Source organism: Rhinopithecus roxellana, chromosome 1 (assembly GCF_007565055.1).
Source record: "Rhinopithecus roxellana isolate Shanxi Qingling chromosome 1, ASM756505v1, whole genome shotgun sequence".
Lineage (NCBI taxonomy): Eukaryota > Metazoa > Chordata > Mammalia > Primates > Cercopithecidae > Rhinopithecus > Rhinopithecus roxellana.
Genome location: NC_044549.1, coordinates 200,636,395 through 200,660,302, shown reverse-complemented (window position 1 = coordinate 200,660,302; position 23,908 = coordinate 200,636,395). Strand labels below are relative to the sequence as shown.

The 23,908-nt window shown below is 47.0% G+C and overlaps 2 protein-coding genes across 7 annotated transcripts in view; one reads left to right on the top strand and one right to left on the bottom strand.

Annotated features, from left to right (window-relative positions):
* SETD2 (SET domain containing 2, histone lysine methyltransferase) overlaps positions 1 to 15,903 on the top strand; it is a 152,063-nt gene extending 136,160 nt beyond the window's left edge. For all 4 annotated transcript variants that reach the window (XR_004058863.1, XM_010374759.2, XM_030936373.1 and 1 more), the window contains 3 exons: positions 12,495 to 12,575; positions 14,590 to 14,691; positions 15,080 to 15,903. Coding sequence is in view for 3 of the 4 variants with exons in the window: in XM_010374759.2 (XP_010373061.1) it covers positions 12,495 to 12,575; positions 14,590 to 14,691; positions 15,080 to 15,241 (345 nt within the window). In the remaining variant the exon portion in view is untranslated. The remainder of the gene's footprint in view (positions 1 to 12,494; positions 12,576 to 14,589; positions 14,692 to 15,079) is intronic.
* Positions 15,904 to 22,880: 6,977 nt separating this feature from the next.
* The window catches only part of NBEAL2 (neurobeachin like 2), a 29,328-nt gene continuing 28,300 nt past the window's right edge, over positions 22,881 to 23,908 (bottom strand). For all 3 annotated transcript variants that reach the window (XM_010374762.2, XM_010374763.2, XM_030936361.1), the window contains 2 exons: positions 23,458 to 23,593; positions 22,881 to 23,363 (listed from right to left, as the gene is read on the bottom strand). In XM_010374762.2, coding sequence (XP_010373064.1) covers positions 23,262 to 23,363; positions 23,458 to 23,593 — 238 coding nt within the window. In that variant the 3' untranslated portion in view covers positions 22,881 to 23,261. The remainder of the gene's footprint in view (positions 23,364 to 23,457; positions 23,594 to 23,908) is intronic.

The following is a 23,908-nucleotide window of genomic DNA, read 5'->3' as shown; positions in this document are numbered from 1 at the left end:
ACCAGAGGAAGTTATGAGGACTTTGTGAGAAAGTCCTTTAAAGCATTTGAGCTTTAAAGGATGAGGAATTTTTCAGTAAGCAAAGATAGGCTAAAAGGAAAGCTGGAGCAAAGGCAGGGAAGGAGGGGAATGTTTGGGATATGTTTGGGGAATAGCTCTGTTTACTTGTAGGAGGAACATAGGCATCATAAAACTTGTAATCCAGCATGAGGTTAGAAGGGCATTGTTGGGGATAGACCTTGGGAATTTGAAAATGTAAAAGAATATGAACCTTTGTATGGTGGGAAACCTTTGAATTTTTTTTAGTAAAATTTATCTCGAGGCTTATGTCTGTAGGCCCTAAAATTCAGAAATGATACTGTAAATAAAGGAATTGACAAGTACTTGCGCAAAGCAATTCAGTCTTTAAGGATGGCTTTTTTCCCCCCCCGCTCTGAGACAGTCTCATTCTGTCACCCAGGCTGGAGTGCAGTGGTGCGATCTCAGCTCATTGCAACCTCTGCCTCCCAGGTTCAAACGATTCTCATGCCTCAGCCTACTGAGTAGCTGGGATTACAGGCACCTGCCCCCACACCTGGCTGATTTTTGTATTTGGAGTAGAGATGGGGTTTCACCATGTTGGCCAGGCTGGTCTTGAACTCCTGACTTCAGGTGATCCACTCGTCTTGGCCTCCCAAAGTGCTGGGATTACAGGTGTGAGCCACCCTGCCTGGCCAGGATGGTTATTTTATAACACCTTTTTGCTACTCATGACTCTGACAGTCCTCTGCCTTTTAATTGGTATGTTAAACATATCAGTAGGTTTGGACTTAAGATCCACCTTCTTGTTATTTGTTTTTATTTATTTATTTTTGGAGACAGAGTCTTGCTCTGTCACCCGGGCTGGAGTGCAGTGGCATGATCTTGGCTCACTGCAGTCTCTGCCTCCTGGGTTCAAGCAATTTTCCTGCCTCAGCCTCCTGAGTAGCTGGGATTACAGGCACCCGCCACCACGCCCGGCTAATTTTTGTATTTTTAGTAGAGACTGGGTTTCATGTTAGCCAGGCTGGTCTCAAACTCCTGACCTCAGGCGATCCACCTGCCTTAGCCTCCCAAAGTGCCCAGCCTTATTATTTGTTTTTAAATTTTTATTTGTCTTTGCTTTCTTTTGGATTGATTTAGAATTTATTTCAGTATTCAGTGTTTTTGTTTTTGTTTTGTTTTTTTCCTACTGACTTAGCCATACCTCTTTATTTTATTTTATTTTTTATTTTTTTGAGCCATGGTCTCACTCTGTTTCCCAGGCTGGAGTGCAGTGGCACCATCAGGGCTCACTGTAGTCTCCACCTCCCAGGCCCACATGATCCTCCCGTCTTAGCCACCCAAGTAGCTAATTTTTGTACATTTTTGTAGAGGCAGGGTCTCGTGGTGTTGATGACCAGGCTGGTCTCAAACTTCTGGTGTCAAGCAGTTTTCCTGTTGTGGCCTCCCAAAGTGCTGAGATTACAGGTGTGAGCCACCACACCTGGCCTGCTTTACTTCTTGGTGGTTAAGACAGTGGTTCTCAAAATGTTTGGTATGGGGACCTCTAGGGTTCCTAAGACCCTTTCAAGGGAGCCACAAGGTCAAAGCTGTTTTAATAATAATATGAAAACGTTATGTTCCTCTGTCACATTTGGTACATTCACAAATATGCTATGGAATTTTCCAGGGGGCACATGACATATTTGAATACAGAAGGCAGTGAGACTTCAGCTATATTCTAAGTGAGATGTTAAAAGCGATTTCCAAAATGTAAAACTGCCACTCCTAACTGAATTGCTTTAGTTTTGGAAAGCAGTTATTTTTTACAAAAAATTATATTATTGTTATATAATAGATTTGCTAATGTTATTTTAAAATAATGCTTAATTTTTTCTCAGTTTAACTTAATTTCTAATATGAAAAATTTTGATAGCTATAACCCATATGAATAAAAGCCTTTGCAGTCCTCAGTGTTTTAAAAGTATAAAGGGATCTTGAGACCTACACATTTGAAAAACAGTATTGTAAGGTTTACAGTATGCATATTTATCTTATCACAATCTACCATTAAGTCCTGTATTTACCCACATATTTACCATTTCCAGCACTCTTCATTCTCTCATGTAGATTTGAATTTCCATCTGGAATCATTTTCCTTTAACCTAAAGAATTTCCTTTAACATTTCTAGTATTTCAGATCTACTGTTGATGCATTTTGTCAGCTTTTGTCTGAAGAAAGGTATTTATCTTACCACTTTTTAAAAAGTAGTGGTTTTTTTTTTTTTTTTTTGAGATGGAGTCTTGCTCTGTCGCCCAGGCTGGAGTGCAGTGGCATGATCTCGGCTCACTGCAAGCTCCGCCTTCCGGGTTCACGCCATTCTCCTGCCTCAGCCTTCCAAGTAGCTGGGACTACTGGCGCCCGCCACTACACCTGGCTAATTTTTTTGTATTGTTTAGTAGAGACGGGGTTTCACTGTGTTAGCCAGGATGGTCTCGATCTCCTGACCTCGTGATCCGCCCGCCTTGGCCTCCGAGTGCTAGGATTACAGGCGTGAGCCACTGTGCCCAGCCATAGTCTTTATTTTTAAAGCAATTTTAGTTCTATTTTGGCATAGCAAAATTGAACAGGAAGTACGGAGAGTTTCCATATACCCCCTGCCACTACATATGCACAAGCTTCCCTTTCTGTCAACATCAAAGCGCCAGAGTGGTACATTTGTTACAATTGATGAATCTACTATGATACATTATTACCACCCAAAGTCCATAATTTACATTAGGATTCATTCTTGGTATTGTACATTTGTGAGTTTTAACAAAGGTATTGTGTCATCTATATAGCATCATAGTAACATACAGAATAGTTTCACTGCCCTAAAAACCTTTTGAACCACCTCTTATTCATCATGCCTTCTCTCCTCATCTCTCTTTCCCAGTTCCTGGCAACCACTGATCTCTTTATGGTTTTCATAGTTTTGCTTTTTCCAGTAGTTAGCTACAGTAGGTAGTCTTTTCAGATTGGCTTCATTCACTTAGCAATATGCATTGAGGCTTCTACCATGTCTTTTCATGGCCTGATAGCTCATTTCCTTTTAGCACTGAATGTCTGAGTGTACCGCAGTTTATTTATCATTCACTTACTGAAGGACATCTTGGTTGCTTCCAACTTTTGGCAATTATAAATAAAGCTATTAAAAACATCCATGTGCAGGTTTATTATGACAGATACTTTCACTGGATATGGAATTCTAAATTTATGTTTTTTTCCTTTCAACACTTAAAAGATGTTTCCATTTTTTAATAATAGTTTATAATAAAAATATAATTATATTTCCCCCCATATATCTTGATTTTGTCTTTTATAAACAGTTTTTTTTTTTTTTTTTTTTTTTTTGAGGCGGAGTCTCGCTCTGTCGCCCGGGCTGGAGTGCAGTGGCCCGATCTCAGCTCACTGCAAGCTCCGCCTCCCGGGTTTACGCCATTCTCCTGCCTCAGCCTCCCAAGTAGCTGGGACTACAGGCGCCCGCCACCTCGCCCGGCTAGTTTTTGTATTTTTAGTAGAGACGGGGTTTCACCGTGTTAGCCAGGATGGTCTCGATCTCCTGACCTCGTGATCCGCCCGTCTCGGCCTCCCAAAGTGCTGGGATTACAGGCTTGAGCCACCGCGCCCGGCCTATAAACAGTTTTTTTTGAGACGGAGTCTTGCTCTGTCGCCCAGGTGGAGTGCAGTGGTGCGATCTTGGCTCACTGCAAGCTCCGCTTCCCGGGTCCACGCCATTCTCCTGCCTCAGCCTCCCAAGTAGCTGGGACTACAGGCGCCCGCCACCGCGCCTGGCTAATTTTGTGTATTTTTAGTAGAGACGGGGTTTCACCATGTTAGCCAGGATGGTCTCTATCTCCTGACCTTGTGATCCGCCCGCCTCAGTCTCCCAAAATGCTGGGATTACAGGCGTGAGCCACTGTGCCTGGCCTATAAACAGTTTTTAGTGGTTTATGATATACTTTGGTTTTGTTTTCTTTGTGTTTAATCTGCTTTGATTCTTGTACATTTTAGATCCATGATTGGTAGTTTTCATCAAATATGGAAATTTTTTCAAATATATCTTTTTATACCATTGTCCCTTTTCCTGGGACTCCAATTATATACATGTTATTAAACCGCTTGATACTGTTTCACAGAGCACCACATCTCTGTCAAACTTTTTTCAGCTCTTTTCTCCCTATGCTTCAGTTCATGGTTTCTGTTGCCCTCTTTTTAAAGTTCACTGATTTACCTTCTGCTGTATTGAATTAGCTAAGCTCATCCATTGATTCATGTTAAAATTTCAGTTATATTTTTCTGCTCTCAAATTTTAATTTGCTTTTTTTTAATAGTTTTAATTACTGTTTTATTTTTAACAGTACTCTCACTTCATTGTATTTTTCATTTTATTTTATTTTTTTTCGAGACAGGGTCTCACTGTGTTGCCCAGGCTGGAGTTCGGTGGTGCGATCTCGGCTCACTGCAACCTCCGCTTCCCAGGTTTAAGCGATTCTCCTGCCTCAGCATCCCAAGTAGCTGGGATTACAGGTGCCTGCTACCAAGCCCAGCTAATTTTTGTATTTTTATGGGGTTTTGCCCTGTTGGCCAGGCTAGTCTCAAACTCCTGACCTCAAGTGATCTGCCCATCTGGGCTTCCCAAAGTGCTGGGATTACAGGCGTGTGCCATCGCACCCGGCCATTTTTACTTCATTTAAATGTCCCCTTTTTGTAGTCGAGTCCCAGAATAAAATGTTATTTTTAGGAATATGTTTAACTGAAAAACTGCATTTAAGTGTAGGCAGTTAAGCAAACTAACTTTGCATGATAAAGCCCCTATCAAGTATCTCATACTTAAGCAGGTACCTCCAAATCATAGTTTGTAGCTTTATTGTAGCTTTTTTCAAAATACATTTTATACCATGTGTTCCCCAGGAAATCCCTGGTATCTTCCTGTCAGGTTAAAGAGACAAGAAACACAATAGGACAGTGATTGTATTTTTAAGTATTAGAGTGGTTAGAGTCCCAGGTATTCTATATGCAGACCACTATACTCATATTTGTATTTTATTTTTTATTTTGTTTTGTTTTATATTTGTATGTTTTAATAAGTTTCTGGTCCAAAGGCTTACATTTTTATAGAAGCTACAGTTTTAGGCCGGGCGCAGTGGCTGAAGCCTGTAATCCCAGCACTTTGGGAGGCCGAGACGGGCGGATCACGAGGTCAGGAGATCAAGACCATCCTGGCTAACATGGTGAAACCCCGTCTCTACTAAAAAATACAAAAAACTATCCGGGCTAGGTGGCGGGCGCCTGTAGTCCCAGCTACTCGGGAGGCTGAGGCAGGAGAATGGTGTAAACCCGGGAGGCGGAGTTTGCAGTGAGCCGAGATTGTGCCACTGCACTCCAGCCTGGGCAACAGAACGAGACTCCGACTCAAAAAAAAAAAAAAAAAAAGCTACAGTTTTAGTTCCACGACCAGATAAAGACAGGGGCAGCCCTGTGATCTACAAGATTGAAGGGTAGCTGGACACAGTGGCTCACACCTGCATAATCCTAACACCTTGGGATGCCAAAGCAAAACCATTATAAAAATTTTTTTAAAAATTAGCCAGGCATTTTGGTGCACACGTGTAGTCCCAGCTGTTTCGGGAGCTGAGGTGGGAGAATCACCCAAGCCCCAGAGGTCGAGGCTACAGTGAGCCAAGATCATGCCACTGCACTCCAGCCTGGTGACAGAGTGAGACATTGTCTCCAAAAAAAAAAATACAAATAAAAGTTTGGGGGAGTTTGATAGCTCAGGGTTAGAACCATTTCTTGGTGACACTGAGATGGTTGAGCTGGTCTACAACAAATCTACGTGAGGGAAACTTGGAAGTGTTGGCTGTCTTCATGGCCCCAAAGGCCTCTGCCCTGTGCACTACAGTGTGGCCATACTCCTGCCCCATGGTCAGGTAGGGCATGCTCAGCCAGTAGTGGTTCTCCAGATGACCAATCTACTGCTACCAGGAATGGTACTGTGGTTGGGGAGGGCAGTCAGGAACATGGTGCCACCTGTGCTTCTCTGTCCCTTTGGCCCAGTAGTTTTAATTTCTTCACTGTGTTCATGTTTTCTTTCATAACTGTGAAGATTTATAATAGCTTTTTAATAATCGCCTGCTATTTTCAGTTGAACACTGGACATTGTGACTGTTATGTTGTTGAGTTTCAAAATTTTGTTACTTTCCATTAAAGAATGTTGAACTTGTTCTGATAGTCAAGTTACTTGTGGATCACCTTGATTTTTTAGAGGCTGTTCTTAATCTTTGTTGGGTTGAGTGAAGAGTAATTTTTTCTGTAGGGTATCTCCTAAGTCATTGCCTGTCTGAGATCTCCATTGAATGCCACAGGTTATCTAATGGAGATCTCTTCACTTTAGCTGGTGGAAGCTCACTTGTTTCCCAGCCTTCTGTGAGCTCTGTGAATTGTTAGCTTACCTCATTTTGTCCCTTGTCTCAGGATCATAGTTTAGTGCTGCTTAATGTCCAGTGTGTGCAAACTGCCTTTTTCATGTATTTTGTCTAGTTTTCCAGTTTTTAACTCTGAGAGGGCTAATTCATTTAACAGTTAATCTGTCATGACCAGAAGCACAAGTCTGGACAAGCTTTTTTTTTTTTTTTTTTTTTTAAAAAAAGCATCCTGGCTAACATGGTGAAGCCCTGACTCTACTAAAAAAAAAAAAAAAAATACAAAAAATTATCTGGGCATGGTGGTGGGCGCCTGTAGTTCCAGGTACTTGGAAGGCTGAGGCAGGAGAATGACATGAACCAGGGAGGCAGAGGTTGCAGTGAGCCGAGATCATGCCATTGCACTCCAGCCTGGGCAACAAGAGTGAGACTGTCTCAAAAAAAAAAAAAAAAAAAACCAGCAGCAGCAATATTGACATAATAAACCTAGTATAAGATCTAGTTGCTTTAGACTTACAATTTAATAGCTTTTAGTAAATTTACCAAATTATGCAGCCATTACCATAATCTGGTTTTAGAACATTTTCCTCCTCCCAGTAAGACCTCTCATACCCTTTTGCAGTTACTTCCTAGCCCAGGCACTAATCCAGTTTTTTTTTTTTTTTTTTTTTGAGATGGAGTCTCGCTCTATCTCAAAATGAGACTAAACATTGTGAGACTGTTCCTTTTTTCTGTCCATTGTTGTTCCCTTCATTGTCTTGTACTCACCATCAAGATAAGTGTAAAGTGGTGGTAAGTGTAAAGTGTAAAATCAAATCTTCCCTTTGAGCACCTCTGACCTGAATTATTACTACTTGCACAATTGAGGCAGCAGTTTATTTACTGCTGCCTCCTGGCTTTTAATTAACAGTCATAAGGTATAGTAGATCTCCTCTAACTATGTTACGTTAAAATAGTAGTTTTAGAGTATTTGTTGCATTGAGGGAGTTGCAGAGAAGTGGCATCAAGAGCCAATGTATTTTTCAAACAGGGTCTTGCTCTGTCGCCCAGGCTGGAGTACAGTGGTGTGATCTCATCTCAATGCAACCTGTGCCTCCTGGGTTCAAGCAATTCGCATGCCTCAGCCTCCCAGTTAGCTGGGATTACAGGCATGCACCACCAGGCCCAGCTAATTTGTTTGTTTGTTTTTTTGAGAAGGAATTTCACTCTGTCACCCAGGCTGGAGTGCCATGGCGCAATCTCGGCTCACTGCAACCTCTGCCTCCCAGGTTCAAGCAATTCTGCTGCCTCAGCCTCCCGAGTAGCTGGGATTACAGGCGCCCGCCACCATACCTGGCTAATTTTTCGTATTTTTATTAGAGACAGGGTTTCACCGTGTTAGCCAGGCTGGTCTTGGTCTTCTGACCTCATGATCCGTGCACCTCAGCCTCCTAAAGTGCTGGGATTACAGGCATGAGTCATCATGCCTGGCCCTTTTGTATTTTTAGTAGAGATGGGGTTTTGCTTTTTTGGCCAGGCTGATCTCGAACTCCTGACCTCAAGTGATCTGCTCGCCTCGGCCTCCCAAAGTGCTGGGATTATAGGCCTGAGCCACCATGTCTAGCCTATATAAAATTTGTTTAAGAAATAAATAATGTTGAAAATTTCCTGTCTTGAGAGAGGGACATAGGCATCCAGATTCATGAAGCCTAAAGGATCCCAAGTAAAATCAACCAAAAGAAGAATACCTTGAGACACATTACAGTTGTCACACTGTATCCATAGGGGATTGATTTCAAGACATCCCATCATGGAGGCCAAAGTCTAAGGATGCTCAAGTCCCTTATAAAAGGGCATAGTGTTTGTATGTCACCTACGCACGTCCTCCCATATGCTGTAAATCACCTCTGTGTTGCGTATAATACCCAATACAATGTAAATGCTATGTAAATAGTGGTTATACTGTATTGGGGTTTCTTATAATTGGTTCTTGTTTGTATTATTTTTATTGTATTTTTAAAATATTTTCTATCTATGGCTGGCCTATGGATGCAGAACACCAATTGTACTAAGTTTTTACTATTTTCAAAGATCTTAACCTTTTAAAAATTAACATGCACAGGTTCATGTGCTGCAGAGCTTAGGTTGAATTGTGTGTATAGTGTTTATGATAACTCAGCTTCTTCTCCTGCTTCTGGATTCTTGCTGCCACAAAAGATGTAGTTCCTCAGTGGATGATTTACGTTTTATGTTCTAAACAGATTTTTTTTTTATTTTTTGAAACGGAGTATCGCTTTGTCCCCTAGGCTGGAGTGCAGTGGCATGATCTCGGCTCACTACAGACTCCGCTTCCCAGGTTAAAACGATTCTCCTGCCTCAGCCTCCTGACTAGCTGGGATTGATTACAGGTGCCCACCACCGCACCTGGCTAATTTTTGTATTTTTTAGTAGAGATGGGGTTTCATCATCTTGGTCAGGCTGGTCTTGAACTCCTGACCTCATGATCTACCTGCCTCAGCCTCCCAAAGTGCTAGGATTACAGGCATGAGCCACTGTGCCTGGCCCTCTAAACAGTAATTAAATACAGGGAGAGAGAAGCATTAGCTGAGTATGTCCTGCTCTGCCTTTGTCAGGACTCATTTCTGTAACTCAAGCCATACCCTCTTGGTTCCAAGTCACATGGGCTTTGTGACCTAGTCATGTCAATATTTATAATAAAGGATGATTCTATTGTGTTACACAGCCTGTGTATGGTTGGTTACCAGAACTGCCCAATAAGCTTAAGGCCATTGCCAACTAATCCAGAAGGGCTCAAGCTTCACCTTGGGTAATATAAAGGTACTCAGGCCTGCCTGGTCATAATCAGAACAGATTTCCTAGGAATCCAGATGTGCCACAGATGAAGGCTGACAGCAGGGTCATCTTCTAAAGGCAGTAAGCTCTGGCTTTCTGCCAGGCCCTTTGCCTGCTCATTTCATTGTGTACTCCTAACTGTCCACTGCCTCACATAGATTTCCACCAGAATCTTTGACTGATACTCTGTATAAGCCAAAATAGAGAAAAGGCAAACTGATTATTGTTTATTGCTGAGGATCTGGAAGCACTTTGCTTTTTTATGTATCAAAGCCCCCACCCTGTTCTCCAGTGGTTTCCTTAAAAGTGCTTTTTTTCTTTTTGGAGACAGCATTTTGCTTTGTTGCCCAGGCTGGAGTGCAGTAGCATGATCACAGCTCACTGCAGCCTCAACCTCCTAGGCTGATGCAATTCTCCAACCTCAACCTCCCAGGTAACTGGGACCATGGGCACAGCCACCATGCCCAGCTAATTTTTAAATTTTTTTATAGAGACGCTGGTCTTGAATTCCTGGGCTCAAGCGATCTCCCCATCTTGGCCTCCCAAAGTGCTGGGATTACAGGCATGAGTCACTGCGCCCCACCTGCTAATTTTTTTTTCTTTTTTTGGAGACATTGTTGTTCTGTCTCCCAGGCTGGAGTGCAGTGGCGCAATCTCGGCTCACTGCAACCTCCACCTCCCAGATTCAAGCGATTCTCCTGCCTCAGCCTCCTAAGTAGCTGCAACTACAGGCACACGCCACCACGCCCAGCTAATTTTTGTATTTTCAGTAGAGACAGGGTTTCACCATTTTGGCCAGGATAGTCTTGATCTCTTGACCTCGTGATCCACCTGCCTTGGCCTCCCAAAGTGCTAGGATTACAGGTGTGAGCCACCGCGCCCAGCCTTACCTGCTAAATTTTTAAATGGGACTTTTTTGGAGTGGGGTCCTAAGGTTGTTTATGTCAATAACAAGTGCTATCCTCAACTCTGACTCTGGTTACTTTGCTTGGCCTTGGATTTGAGTAAATGTTTGTCAGTTTCTGAAATTATTTCCCGTGCCATTTGCAAACCACAGACCATGAAGAGAGGGTTTCGTGGATTTCAGTACTCTCAAGAGTATTTCATTTTGTTCATGATTTCCATGATGTAAGTCTGGAGACCCCTCATTTTATTTCCTTTCTCGATCCCAATTGCTCGGCACTCAGGAGGACCAAGAAAGCTCCTAGGCAGAGCTCAGTGGATCATATTCTATAACTGTGTTTTTAAAGGCCACCCCACTGCCAACCTCACCAAGTCAGGGATTAAATTATAAATCTATTAACAATGCTTTGGGTTAATTTAGCCTTGTGAATGCATACCCTATCCAGAGTGAAACAAGACATTTCTATTTACGTAGTACCCTCACTTAGAGCCTGGTCTCTTCCATAAGACCCAGATCTTTGAGATAGCTGTCAGACCTGCAGAGGCTTTCTGTACTCATTTCTGTTGCTGCTCACCTCTGAGAGCTACAAGAGAACAGCTGGGGATGTGTTGAAGTTTTCTTGACTTACTCAAATAATTCTTGATCCCTTACTACCTGAGGTCTTACTGTGGAGCATACTCATACCCTGTACAACTGGGAAAAATAAAATCCCAAAGCAAAACACTTGAAAATAGACTTAACTTATATGAATAGTATTATTTTTGCTTAATTTTGTTTTCTTTTTTTTTTTTTTTTGAAATGGAGTCTCACTCTGTCGCCCAGGCTGGAGTGCAGTGGCCGGATCTCAGCTCACTGCAAGCTCCGCCTCCCGGGTTTATGCCATTCTCCTGCCTCAGCCTCCCGAGTAGCTGGGACTACAGGCGCCCGCCACCTTGCCCGGCTAATTTTTTGTATTTTTTAGTAGAGACGGGGTTTCACCGGGTTAGCCAGGATGGTCTCGATCTCCTGACCTCGTGATCCGCCCGTCTCGGCCTCCCAAAGTGCTGGGATTAGACTTGAGCCACCGCGCCCGGCCAATTTTGTTTTCTTAAAAAGACAAATTGGATCTTTGTGTTCTTTTTACTCTACCCCCTAATCTCCCCATACAGCTACATGAAGAAATTGGAAAAATGGAAAATACGTAAAGCTTTTATGACACAGCAGAGAAAGCTGATTTGTAACAACCTAAAGCCAAGGGAGTGCCACCTTTCTCTGGAGCTAGTCCAGCTGCTTTAGAACCAGAGCCTTCATATTGTTTATGGAAATGGAAGAAACAGAACCAGGAGATGGGTGGGGAGCAGGAAAATTATTCTGCCCTGTGCCCCTAACAAAAAAGCGTGTAGTACCTATAATATCAACTCCAGCTTCTAGATCCATTATGAAGTAACTTATATTTGGAGGGGAATGCTCACAATTATTATTTTCAATGGAAAAGCACATTTACTGGGAAGGGGCCTGATGGCTAGTGGTGGGCAAAGGTTTGGGGAGATGGCCTGCATGACAGGTACTCTGAATAGCAGAGCTTCCAACTCATCACCTCCTGGTGCAGTACCTAGTTAGAGGGAAGTTGGAAGCCTCCCTCTAGCAGTGCTGGAAGGAATGTTCCTGGGTTTGTCATTATCTTGCCAGCTGGGGACACAGAGTATCTTCTGTGTCATGGTCTACTTATCTGTTCACTGGCTTTGATGACCTTCATCATCTGCCCCCTGATATTGTGATACTTCCTTAATCTTTGTGTTCCTAAACTGAAGGTACCAACCTCCAAGGAGCCTCTCTTGCATCCTGAGATTGTCTTCTACAGTCTAGCCAACTTCACCTTTGGAGGAAAGGTGATGAGTATTTAAGAGTCCTCAAAACAGAGTGTTTTGCCTCTGTCCTGGAATCCTAAAATGGCAGAGGTGGGAGAGATGGAGCTTGTTTTGTGCAGGCCTCGCTTGATAGTTCAGGGAGCTGAACCCAGAACAGGGACATGAGTGACTCTGAAATGTGTTGCTATATCAAAGTTGTAGCTTTGACTTAGGGTAGAGAATTGGAACTTATAAGAAGGAGAACCAAACCATATAACAGAATTTGAAACATAATAGCCAGGTTGACTCCAGGCCTTGTACCTGAGTCAGGGCCTCTAAATGGATTCTAATACTAAGAATCATGTATCCCTGCTAGGGGAAAGAAAGGAGGGTTCTGGGACAGTAGGGCGTCACTAAACTGACTTCTCATACCAGCACTGCTGTGTTTTCTCCTCCATTTTTAGACCTCGAAAAAGCCCAAGACAGCAGAAGCAGACACCTCCAGTGAACTAGCAAAGAAAAGCAAAGAAGTATTCAGAAAAGAGGTAAGGTTTGGTGGATGTAAGCACTAAGCACCTCAGGCTTAAATCTGAACTCTTTCCTTTCTTGTCCTAAGTATGTCGAATATCTCTCTTGCCCCAAGATAGGCAGGAACACAAGGTGTTCCTTGAGTGTGTGTGCCTTGCTGAAGTGCTGCTTTTCCTACTGAAAACTCCTGAGCCATCTTTTCTTGGCTTGACAGGAGCCAAGTCTCAGACCACATTTGCTTGTTTGACTGTTGGCCTTCTGTAGCATCTATGGCAAAAGAAAGCTGTATGTAGTGGTAGGCTGCCTTGTCTTTGGGTATTCCCTCTTGCCTCTGTGATTTGACTTAGTTGTTATGTGAAAGAGGTGTGGCTTTTTTCAACTGGTTAAGCATTGACTCATTTCAACTGGTTACCCATTGACTCATTTTGTCCCCACAACAGCCCTTGAGGTAGGCAAGACAGATTGCCTTTCCTCTTATTCAGGTGAAAGAACTCAAGGTTCAGAGAAGGCAAGTTCTAGACAAAAGATTTGAACTCAGGCCTTCTGGCTCAAAGTCCACTTCTGTTTCTGTAATATCTCATTTGGTAGCTGCCTAATTTTCCAGGGCTTGGGAGAATACTGCTCCTCTTTATGCTACCAGAAGTGTGTCTTACCAGCCATCAAGACACTAAACTTGTCTGCCTCATAGCATCTAGATTCTAAACTCCAATCTTCATTCATTGAAGGGGCTTGTAGTGTTTTGGAAGAAACAGACCTGTAAATAAGTAACAGCAGCTGTGTGAAAAGTATACCACATTAGGGCTGGGAGTCACAATCCGGGCTGTCAGGAAGGGTGCTTGAATCAGGGGTAGGAATTGGCCAGATGGATCAGCAGGGGACCTAACTTATGTCAATAGAATGTAGAGAGGCAAGAGAGAGCATCTTCCCTTCCAGGGAGTTGTAAGTGGCCCGATGAGCTATAGCACAAGGTATGGGAGGGCTGTTGAAAATGAGGTGGAATGGTATTGTGCTTCTTCCTATAGGAACTCTGTGTCTCTCTGGGTTATCAGGAACCATTGCAGGATTTTAAGCAGGGGGTAATGAAATCCCTGTCTGTGTTTGAGGGGATAGACTGAAGGAAGAGAGTTTGGAGGCCAGGAAACCCCAGAAAAACCTTGAGTTAAAAGGCTTATCCAGGGATAAAGTTCAGTTTCTTACGATCCCTTTGTGAACATATTGGTATTTCAGCTCATTCAACCAGCAGCTGTTTCTTTAGTGCCTACCCTTGTGATATAGCCTTGTTCTTTGAACACCTGAAGGCTCACTGAATTTTAGTCATGGGTAGACCTTGTTCAGAGTGCTCTCTGATGAAATGGCTGTGACTGGCCTCTTTATTCCCTTTGTCCTCGGTGATCTTAGCACCACAAATACCTCTGAAGGTCCTATTCCTAGAGTGTTTCGGAGCACCTGGGTAGGACAGACCATACTTAGGCAGCCCAGGGAGGACATAGTAAGTGGTGGAATGAAAATGATTCTGCCCAGGTTTTCCTTTGCTGGCTGTCATATCATGCTTGATCTGCTTCACATGCTGTGGTATGACCACTTAAAGAATCTGAGTACCCTTCAATGACAAAATGCCTGTGGTTCCTGGGGTTGCTAAGCCTCATAGAAGCTCTGGAACACCTGCTGTGCCCTGCCTTGCCTCCAGGGCCCAGAGAACCTAGCTACTGTCTTTATGCCGAGGACACAAAATTCATTGGCTGAAACCTGGGGCTGCTGAAGGAGTCGACATTGAAGTCATGCTTTTGAGTCCCTCCAGCCTCCTTTAAGCCTTGCTTAGTCCATCCAGGGGAGCTCTTTCCCTCTCAGGCTGAGCCCGTATCCTTTTTTCAGATCTTACTGGCTTACTAGTATTCCACTGTCCAAACCAGCCAACCTGAGGGAGAAAGGATTGGCTGGCTTTACTCACTACCTTTTGTAGTTATTTCCTCAGTACAACTCCTCGCCCTCTCTGGACTGTTGAGCAATGTGTTCTCTTTTCTTTGCCTGCAGATGTCCCAGTTCATCGTCCAGTGCCTGAACCCTTACCGGAAACCTGACTGCAAAGTGGGAAGAATTACCACAACTGAAGACTTTAAACATCTGGCTCGCAAGGTACTCCCCTTGCTTTTGGTAGCCCACCAGGCAACATTCTGGGCAAACTGTGTACTTTCTAAGAAGCCCTTTTCATCATAGAAAGTTTTTTTTTTTTTTTTTCTTGTCAGATGTCAGGGCTGGGGACCCAGGAATGGGGAGGGAAGGTTTGGGGAGGGATGCACACCCTTACATGAGAGCAGTAGTTATCTAAGAAATTTTCAGAGCTCAGTTTATCCTTTCTGATGATCCTAGCACCAGCCTGCCCCAACATCTACCCCCTTATTAACTTCCTGTCTTGGTGAGAAGGGCCCTGAAGCAGCAGGCTGGATTACCACCCCTATCCTCCCCCTCAAATCGTTTCTGCTCTGATTGGTGGCTGTGGTCTCTCTTCCTGTGCCCTGGACAGCTGACTCACGGTGTTATGAATAAGGAGCTGAAGTACTGTAAGAATCCTGAGGACCTGGAGTGCAATGAGAATGTGAAACACAAAACCAAGGAGTACATTAAGAAGTACATGCAGAAGTTTGGGGCTGTTTACAAACCCAAAGAGGACACTGAGTTAGAGTGACTGTTGGGCCAGGGTGGGAGGGTGGGTGGTCAGGTAAGACAGACTCTAGGGAGAGGAAATCCTGTGGGCCTTTCTGCCCCACCCCTGTCAGCACTGTGCTACTGATGACACATCACCCTGGGGAATTCAACCCTGAAGATGTCAACCGAAGGCCACAAAAATGAACTCCATCTACAAGTGATTACCTAGTTGTGAGCTGTTGGCGTGTGGTTAGAAGCCATCAGAAGTGCAAGGGCTTAGAAAAGACCCTGGCCAGACCTGACTCCACTCTTAAACCTGGGTCTCCTCCTTGGCGGTGCTGTCAGCGCACAGACCCATGCGCATCCCCACCCACAACCCTTTACCCTGATGATCTGTATTATATTTTAATGTATATGTGAATATATTGAAAATAATTTGTTTTTTCCTGGTTTTTGTTTGGTTTTCGTTTTGCTTTTAGCCTCTACATGCTAGGATCACAGGAAGACTTTGTAAGGACAGTTTAAGTTCTCCTGCAAGGTTTAATTTGTTATCATGTAAATATTCCAAAGCAGGCTGCCTTGTGGTTTTGGCCAGCCTTGTGCTATGTTGATAAGATTGATTTACTGCTTAAAATCACTTTACTTTATCCAATTTTTACTGAACTTTTTATGTAAAAAAATAAAATCAATTAAAGAAATTGGCATGTGTGTTCCCTAAAAGTTAATCAAGCATATTTGTGTGTAATGATGTCACTGGAAAAAGAGATAGTGGCCTTAGATGTGTGAAGTCCAAGGTTAATCCCTGTGATTGGATTTTATTACAGGACTTGTTCATTCTCCACAGGTCCTACTCTGACTTAGGCAGACATTTGCCAGGTGACTGACACTTGTAGGCTTGGGATCTTATGACTGTGCTCAGGCATTGGTTCAATTTGCACATGCATTCCAGAGCAAAAGCAGCAGCATCTAGGGCGTCTTTGGCACTAGGCTTCTTTATTTTGGTTAATCATCAGTCAAGAGAAAGGCAAATTTATCTTCTCCCTTGATACTTTCTCCTGGGTGGAGAGAAGCATTGAATCTTTTCTCCCCATGGACTTGATTTTTCTGAGCCCACTGGAATGCTTTTTTTGGGGGAGAGACAGGGTCTCGCTCTGTTGCCCAGGGTGGAGTGTAGTGGTGTGATCATAGTTCATTGCATCCCTGAACTCTTGGGCCCAAGCAATCTTCTTGCCTCAGCCTCTGGAGTAGCTAGGACTACTAGCTAATATTTTTTTTTAATTTTTGTAGAGACACAGGGTCTTGCTTTGTTACCCAGGCTGGTCTTGACTTCCTGGCCTTAAGTAATGCTCCTGCTTTTGAATCCCAAAGTGTTGGACACATGGTTTGAAATGCTCATTTGATGTTTGGGTTCCCTAGCTTCCCACTGTGCTCCCTAACATTGGGGTTTGACACTAGAGGACAGAATAGGACCCCTATAAAAGAGGTATAGTACACAGGTTATGATGATAGTGAACATTTCCAGGAGGATGCAGGGCTTCGTGAGAGACCTCTCTCCTACTTGCTGGATCAGTTACCTAGGCAGTGAGAAAGACTGAGGGCTTCAGGACAGACTGGGGCCCATCTTTGCAAAAAGGTTGGTCCCGCCTGTTTCTCACCAGGGTTATTCTGCCCACTGCAGCAGTGTTCTTGAGGTCAGGTCAGGTTGTGGCCTGCCAAATCTTTGGCAGGGTGAGTAGCAATTAGAGCAGTCACTGCCTGCTAGGCACTGTGCTGAGCACTTAGAGCTCAGGTTGTGGTCACAGTCCTGAGGCACAGGAATGGCACTATGATGAGGAAAACTAAGGGTCAGAGAAGTTTAGTAACTCTTTTAATATCCTTGTATTAAAGGAAGTGTTAAAAGAGGGGAAAATCCTTATTTTAAACTTAGACATGCTATTGTTTTCTCATGATACTGCAGCCTTCAAAACTGTTTTAAGCACTTTTTTTTTTTTTTTTTTTTTGAGACGGAGTTTCGCTCTTGTTGTCCAGGCTGGAGTGCAGTGGCATGATCTCGGCTCACTGTGACCTCTGCCTCCCAGGTTCAAGCGATTCTCCTGCCTCAGCCTCCCTAGTAGCTGGGATTACAGGCATGCACTACCATGCCCAGCTAATTTTGTATTTTTAGTAGAGATGGGGTTTCTCCATGTTGGTCAGGCTGGTCTCGAACTCCTGACCTCAGGTGATCCACTCCCCTTGGCCTTCCAAAGTGCTGGGATTACAGGCACGAGCCACCGTGCCCGGCCTAAAGCATATTACTATATCACATGCACAGATTGTAATTTGCTCAGCCCTCCTAATGTCTTGGAATTATGTCTGTTAGAGAATATTTTAGTTAATGTGCTTAAGCACATTGAAAGGGGGCATTTCTCTTTTCAGTGGGTTTGCAGTGCAGGGGTACAACCACATGCACTGCTGCTTACAACCAAATCAAATGCATGGTTTTGACCCAAAGCTCCAGCTTATGATGTCTCCAACAGCTGGTGCATATCTTCCCTGCTTCCTCTCCTGATTCTTCAGGGTTATTGTCCTAAGGTCATCTGTGGAGGAAGGTGGCTATAAACTTCCGGTTCTTCCTTAGTTTAAGGGTAAGATTTACAGAGTGTTAAGCAGCCCTGGTCAACTATTTCTGAGGGTAGCAGTAGCAGCAGTCTGATGAGCTTGGTACTCACAGAGTAGTCAATCTCAGTTGCATCTCGTGTCAGCAGAGGGACAGGATCTACCTTGGGCCCCACTAGACCATGACTGGAACCCATGTCTTCTGAGTTTGGACGACTGTGCCTCTGAAGCCTACTTATGCTGGTACATGCCAGGATAGTAGGCATTGTTTCTTCCTAGGCAGGGCCTGTCTTTTATAGCACTTTCTTTTTTTTTTTTTTTTTTTTTTTTTTTTGAGATGGAGTCTCGCTCTGTCGCCTGGGCTGGAATGCAGTGGCCGGATCTCAGCTCACTGCAAGCTCCGCCTCCCGGGTTCACACCCTTCTCCTGCCTCAGCCTCCCAAGTAGCTGGGACTACAGGCGCCCGCCACCTCGCCCGGCTAGTTTTTTGTATTTTTTTGGTAGAGACGGGGTTTCACCGTGTTAGCCAGGAGGGTCTCGATCTCCTGACCTCGTGATCCGCCCGTCTCGGCCTCCCAAAGTGCTGGGATTACAGGCTTGAGCCACCGTGCCCGGCCTATAGCACTTTCTTTAAAAGGCACTTACTGTGCCAACCTACCTGCCTCTACCCTTTGGGGTGGGCATATGCATGGAGTGCATATGCATGGACTTGGCTGCACCTGCCTTGTCCTGAGCTGCCCAGGAGACCCACCTGTTCTTGGCGTGTGCAGCAACCACATGAGCAGATGTGGAAGTACATTTGGAACGCATTGTCCTGAGTTCAGGTCTTGTAAAGAGCGTTTTCTTTTTTCTTATCTAGAGGTGACCTGAGGCCCTTGGTAATTAACTGCCCAGGACCAGCCTGCTTCTTGCCTCCTGTCTAGAGGAATGGGCCTCCAGCCTCCCCTTGGTGCTGCTCACAGAACAAGTCAGGAAAATGATCTCAAACCCGGGGTCCCTCGCACCAACCTGGGAGTCTTAGGTGTGGGGGAAACTACTGAATGTGTCACTTAAACTTACTGTTCTCCAGCTAAGGAAGTTGATAAAATACCAAGGTAAAATAATCAGCAAGGTAAAAAAGCTTCCAAACATGATAAAGCCAGCAGATGGTAGGCGCAGGATATGAATTCTGATCTGTGCCTCCAGAGCCCATGCATCTTCTATAGGATCACACTCCCTGCCATCCCAGGTGCTGCTTGGAGAGGGCCCTCCCACAGCCTAGGGACCCCCAGCCCTTTTCTGGGCCTCTCCCTCATAGCCACCCACCCAACTGTCTCACAGGCCCAAGGAGCCAGATAAGAGCCAGCAGAAAAGTCCGAATCACCTTTAATATGGGTTACAAAAGGAGCAAAACCAGCTGAGGCTTAAGAGGAGGTGGAGTAGGGATCCAAAGGGCAGGACCACTCCTCACTGCCCACTTCCCCACCATATCCTGGGGCCTCTTCTGGAGGGGATGGGTGGGTGAGGGGAAGTGAATGGTGGCTGGATCTTCGGTTTTCTTCCCCAGAACAGAGCAGGCTGAGCCCAGCAACCCCAGGAAGCCCATGAAGGGAAAGATACATGAGATGGGGGTACGGGAGCACCGGAGCAGGCTCTGAGGAGCCAGGCTATGGAGGCAGCACTCACGTCACAGAGCAGCCCTCAGCTTGGGGGCCCAGGACCTGGACCACATCTTCCTGGCCCAAGGCAACCAGGGCATTCTCTAGCACCTTGTGGGTGGCGCCACTGCCTTATTGGATAGCCCAGTCCCTCAGCAGTGTGTAGGCTCGCACCTGGCCTTGGGCCATGATTTCTACAGCCTCACCCTGGTAGCCCAGATGGTCTGCCAGTCCCCGCCAGCCCTTGTCAGTTTCAACGGACACCTCTAGCAACCGCTCCACTTTCTCCTGGTGCTGCCGAGGGAGATTAAGGTAAAGTTGGCACCCAAGCTCAGGATGTGGTCCTGAGGCAGGAGATACGAGGATCACACAAGGGCTGGGTGGTGAGGCAGTTCTGGGAAAGGGGCTCACCCTGGTTGGAGGCACAGGGCTCCAGACTGCTAGGAGAGTCCAGGAAGACACTGCTATCCCCATGCATCTGGTCCTTGTTGAGACCTCCCAGCTCTGCAGTTCTAGCTTTGGCCAGCTGCTGTCTTTGTTTATGTGAGCGCCAGCTGTGGGAAGAAAGGGAGACCTACTGACCTGCCCCCACCTTCAAGATAGGGAATTGGTTGGGAGTCCAGACAGGGAAGGGGAAGGCCACATAGGCAAGCAGACCGAGGACCACAGTGGCCAGGAGGGTACAGTAGACTGGGATGATGCTGCCTGAGACACTGGAGGCTCCAGGAGGAAAGGGGAAGTATTGGGGTACAGGGCTCCCCCTGCCCCTACCCATACTCCTTCCCTGTCCCTCTCCTGCCTCCTCAGGATCTTACCTGTGGAAGAAAAGATCAGGTCAGGAGCAAGGAACCAAGGCTAGGGTCCCTGGGTAGCCTCACCTAGACTTCGTTGCTGAAAAGGTTTGAAGCCAGTGGTCCCTACTATGTAGAGTCAAAAGCTTATACCACAGCATCAGGAGCTGTCTGGCCTGTTTTTCCATTTTCATCTACTTCCCCTTTGCTTACCACTCTGGACACCTTGTCCTTCCTACCCTGTTCTCATAACCTTCCAGATTTCTGCTCTTGCCAATCTCCGTTCTCCATCTGGCATATTGGCAAGAATCTTCTACTCTGGGAAGACTTCCTTGATCTCTTCCTTTTTGGGGTCCATTTGCACCTCCTGTCTACCACAGCACTAAATCCAATTTTTTTAATCCAATTATCCAGGGCACAGGAAGAAAGACCATGGCACTCTACCATGGCACTACCATGGCACTTGTGTCCTGTCTCTGCCACCAAGTCTGGACCGTGAGGGCACATTGATTCATGTGGTCCCCACAAGCATCTCTGTGCAAAGGAGGCCTTGTAAATTTTTGCAAAATAAAGCTGAACTGGAAAGGAAGTGTTGTTGCTTTCTTCTGCCTGGAAGAGACTTGTCCTCCCGATCTAGTGCAGTCAGGGTACACAGGATCTGAGAGACTCCAGAACCTGTGGCTGGACTTGGGTGTGACCTACCCACTTGGGGTACCTCTCAGCCTGCCTGGTGCCCATGATCTGAATCAAGGGATGCTTACCCACATAGGCCAGGCCTTTGCTGTGGCTAGAGTTGTGAAGCATGGCTGTTAGTGGGTAATGTTCCCTGGGGCCGTTTCTTGGAGAAGAGGTTAGAGAGTTTTAGGCAGCTCCCAGGCAGGGAAGCTGGGAGCTGCTTCTCTCAGTCCAAAAAGGGCTGTGTGCAGGAGGAATATGGGGGAAATCTCCAGGCCTGACGTTTGCAGTTCCTCGGGGTAGTCTGTCCCCCTTTTCTCACTTCAACCTGATTCACTCTAGCACTGGACCAGTTTCCTCCTGTGTCAGATGGGGTGGAGGTGACAGAGGTGGTCCCAGCTGGCCAAAGTTAGAAGGGTCAGGTACAGCTCAGGATGGAAAACAGGTTGGAAACCACCCTGTCTCAAAGATGTTGCAAAACACCTGGTCTGAATCCAGGGATGGTAGGGAGGATAGGGGAGACATGCCTTCTAGCTCCATCTTAGCCAGAACCAGGCTGGAGAGACGTACTGGCCAGTGGGAGGCTCACTGCCAGGCTTTTCAGATATAGTTCAGGAACCCAACATCCTGAAGCCCCAAGGCAGGAGGACTTTCTGCAGTGACCATCCTCACAGTCCTTTCTCAAGGGTCAGTGTCCAGCCCTCTCCTGATCAGGAACTGGGTGGAATGCTACCTTGGGTTCAGCAAGGGAATAGAGGATACAGGCCCAGAGATCCCCTAGTTGATCCTGCTTCATCCAGAAATTCAGAGAGGGCCTGAGACTCAAAGGATAGGACTACTCAGTCCTACCTGGATCCTATAGGGCTGAATCTGATGGGACCCACTTCCTGAGGTTTGAGGAAGAGAAGCTCCTCGTCAGGTCTAGACTAAGGAGAGCTTGCCTGGAGCCAAGGAATGGAGGAGACACCCTGGAAGGCCCTCCAACTCCCCAGTATCCACCACCACATATTGGGTACCAGTCTATCCCACACCATGTCCCCATGTGTATGGCTAAGTCAGCAACACAGTGCTGTGGCCAAGTTGGTGCGACCTGGTGGCCCTTGCCACATGTGGGGTGTGTACATTTGTGTCACTTACATTAAGGGACCCTGCAAGATCCTGGATGGTCCATGGGCCTGTGACCAGGATGCAGCAGCAGACAGGCCTGGCTTCCGCCCAGCCCACTCTGAGCAGCAGGACGGAACCCGTCCCACCTCCCATCCGTCTCCAGGCCCACGAATACGCACACATAATGCAACCACCCTGCACACTCACACCACCCTGACTTCTCACACGCCGACACCAGCACACACACCACCTGCAGGATCACGAGTCTGGAGATGTGGGACAGAGAGGCAGCCCCCGGCTCCCTCCGCTCAGCAAGGGCTCTGCCCCTAACTCCTCCTGACCGGTGGCCGCCAGGATGGATCCACTTAGCAGGGCAGGACCGAGCCCTCCGAGAAGACAACGTGGAGTCTCTGGGGTGGTTCTGGCCCCCAACCCCAACCTCGCGACCACAGCGGTGCCACAGGGCGGCCCAAGAAATAGGCAAGACAATGAGGGGGCAGGGCCAAGCTGGAGGGGCGCGGCCTCAGGTCTTGTCGCCCCCCACCCCCCCGGCGAAGGAATGCAAACGCGCTTGCGGGACGCCTGGCCGGGTTGCGGTCTTGGACGAATGGCGTGCGAGGGCGAACCGATGAAGAGATGAAATCTTGGGGAAACCACGAGCCGGGGCGAGATGTGGGGCAGGGGCTGCACGGCCGGGGAAACTGAGGCCCCAGTTCAGCGACGGCCACGCGGAGGGGGGCGAGTGATCCCAGAGGGGGTCACGGGCCAAGGGAACGCGAGCCAGGCCAGACTGAGACCGCGACCCTTGGACGGTGGCTACGGCAGTCCGAGACACCGCGCGCGCGCACGCACGTACAGTCGGAGACGGAGCAGCTACAAAACTAGGCCAGGTTTATTGCCGATAAGGGAGAACCGGGGCCGCCGTTAGGAATTAAGGCCACAGGCGGCCCTCGTGCTCTGACGAAACGGGGACTTGGAAGCCGGGGAACCCCGCCCCAGACTGTGCAAAAAGTGCTGCTGCGGCCGCAGACGCCAGCGCCGGCTCTCAGGGCTGCCCCTCAGCCGGCGAGGGGCGGGACTTCCGCCCGCCAATCCCTGAGGGAGTAACATCGCCCGCCAATACCTGAGCTGGGCAGGGTGGGGCCCCGCCCACCCCCTGGGTGGCCCACCCCGGGGTGTTCCCACCGACTTCTGGGCGGTGCCTTCCGGGCCAAGCCCGTCGGGGGCGGGGCCCGAGCAGCCGGACGGGCCAGGTTCAGCGCGCATCGGCAGGGTTGTATTCCGTCTCTCCCGAGGACACCTGGGAGATCCGCCGCGAGGACCGCCACAGCTTCCGCGCGAACTGGCTGCTGCGCACCTGGTGGGCGTAAGGGTTGAGTAGGGTCAGCTAGGACCGCCGCGCTGCGCCCCGCGCCGTTTGAGGGGCCTCCCCACCCCCGCCCCATCCTCACCTCAGAGGGCTGCCCGGCGCCCACCACGATGAGTTTGCCGTCCTCCAGGCCCACCAGCACGTGGCTGCGCTCCTTGGTCACCGCCACGCTGCGGATGGCCACCTTCATGGGCAGGGGAGGCGCGGCCGGGAGCAGTCTGGAAGGGAGAGGGGATATACACCAACTTGCGACTGCAAGGGGGCTTTGCGACCAGCAGATATCCCTTATCCCATATACCCTCTCTGTCCTCATTTTAAGGATGGCTAAATTGAAACTCTTATACACAAAGAAATCTCCCACAACTGTGGCTAAGAGGAGGCCCAGGGCAAGACCTCCCCATGGGAAGATGAGGGGACAGGTAACAAACCTTGAAATATGTGCCCACAAACGTGTATGGTGTGTGGATTCCTAGGGGGAATCCCCCCCTTTATTCTACACCAATGACCACCACCTTCAGGGGCCATGAACTCAT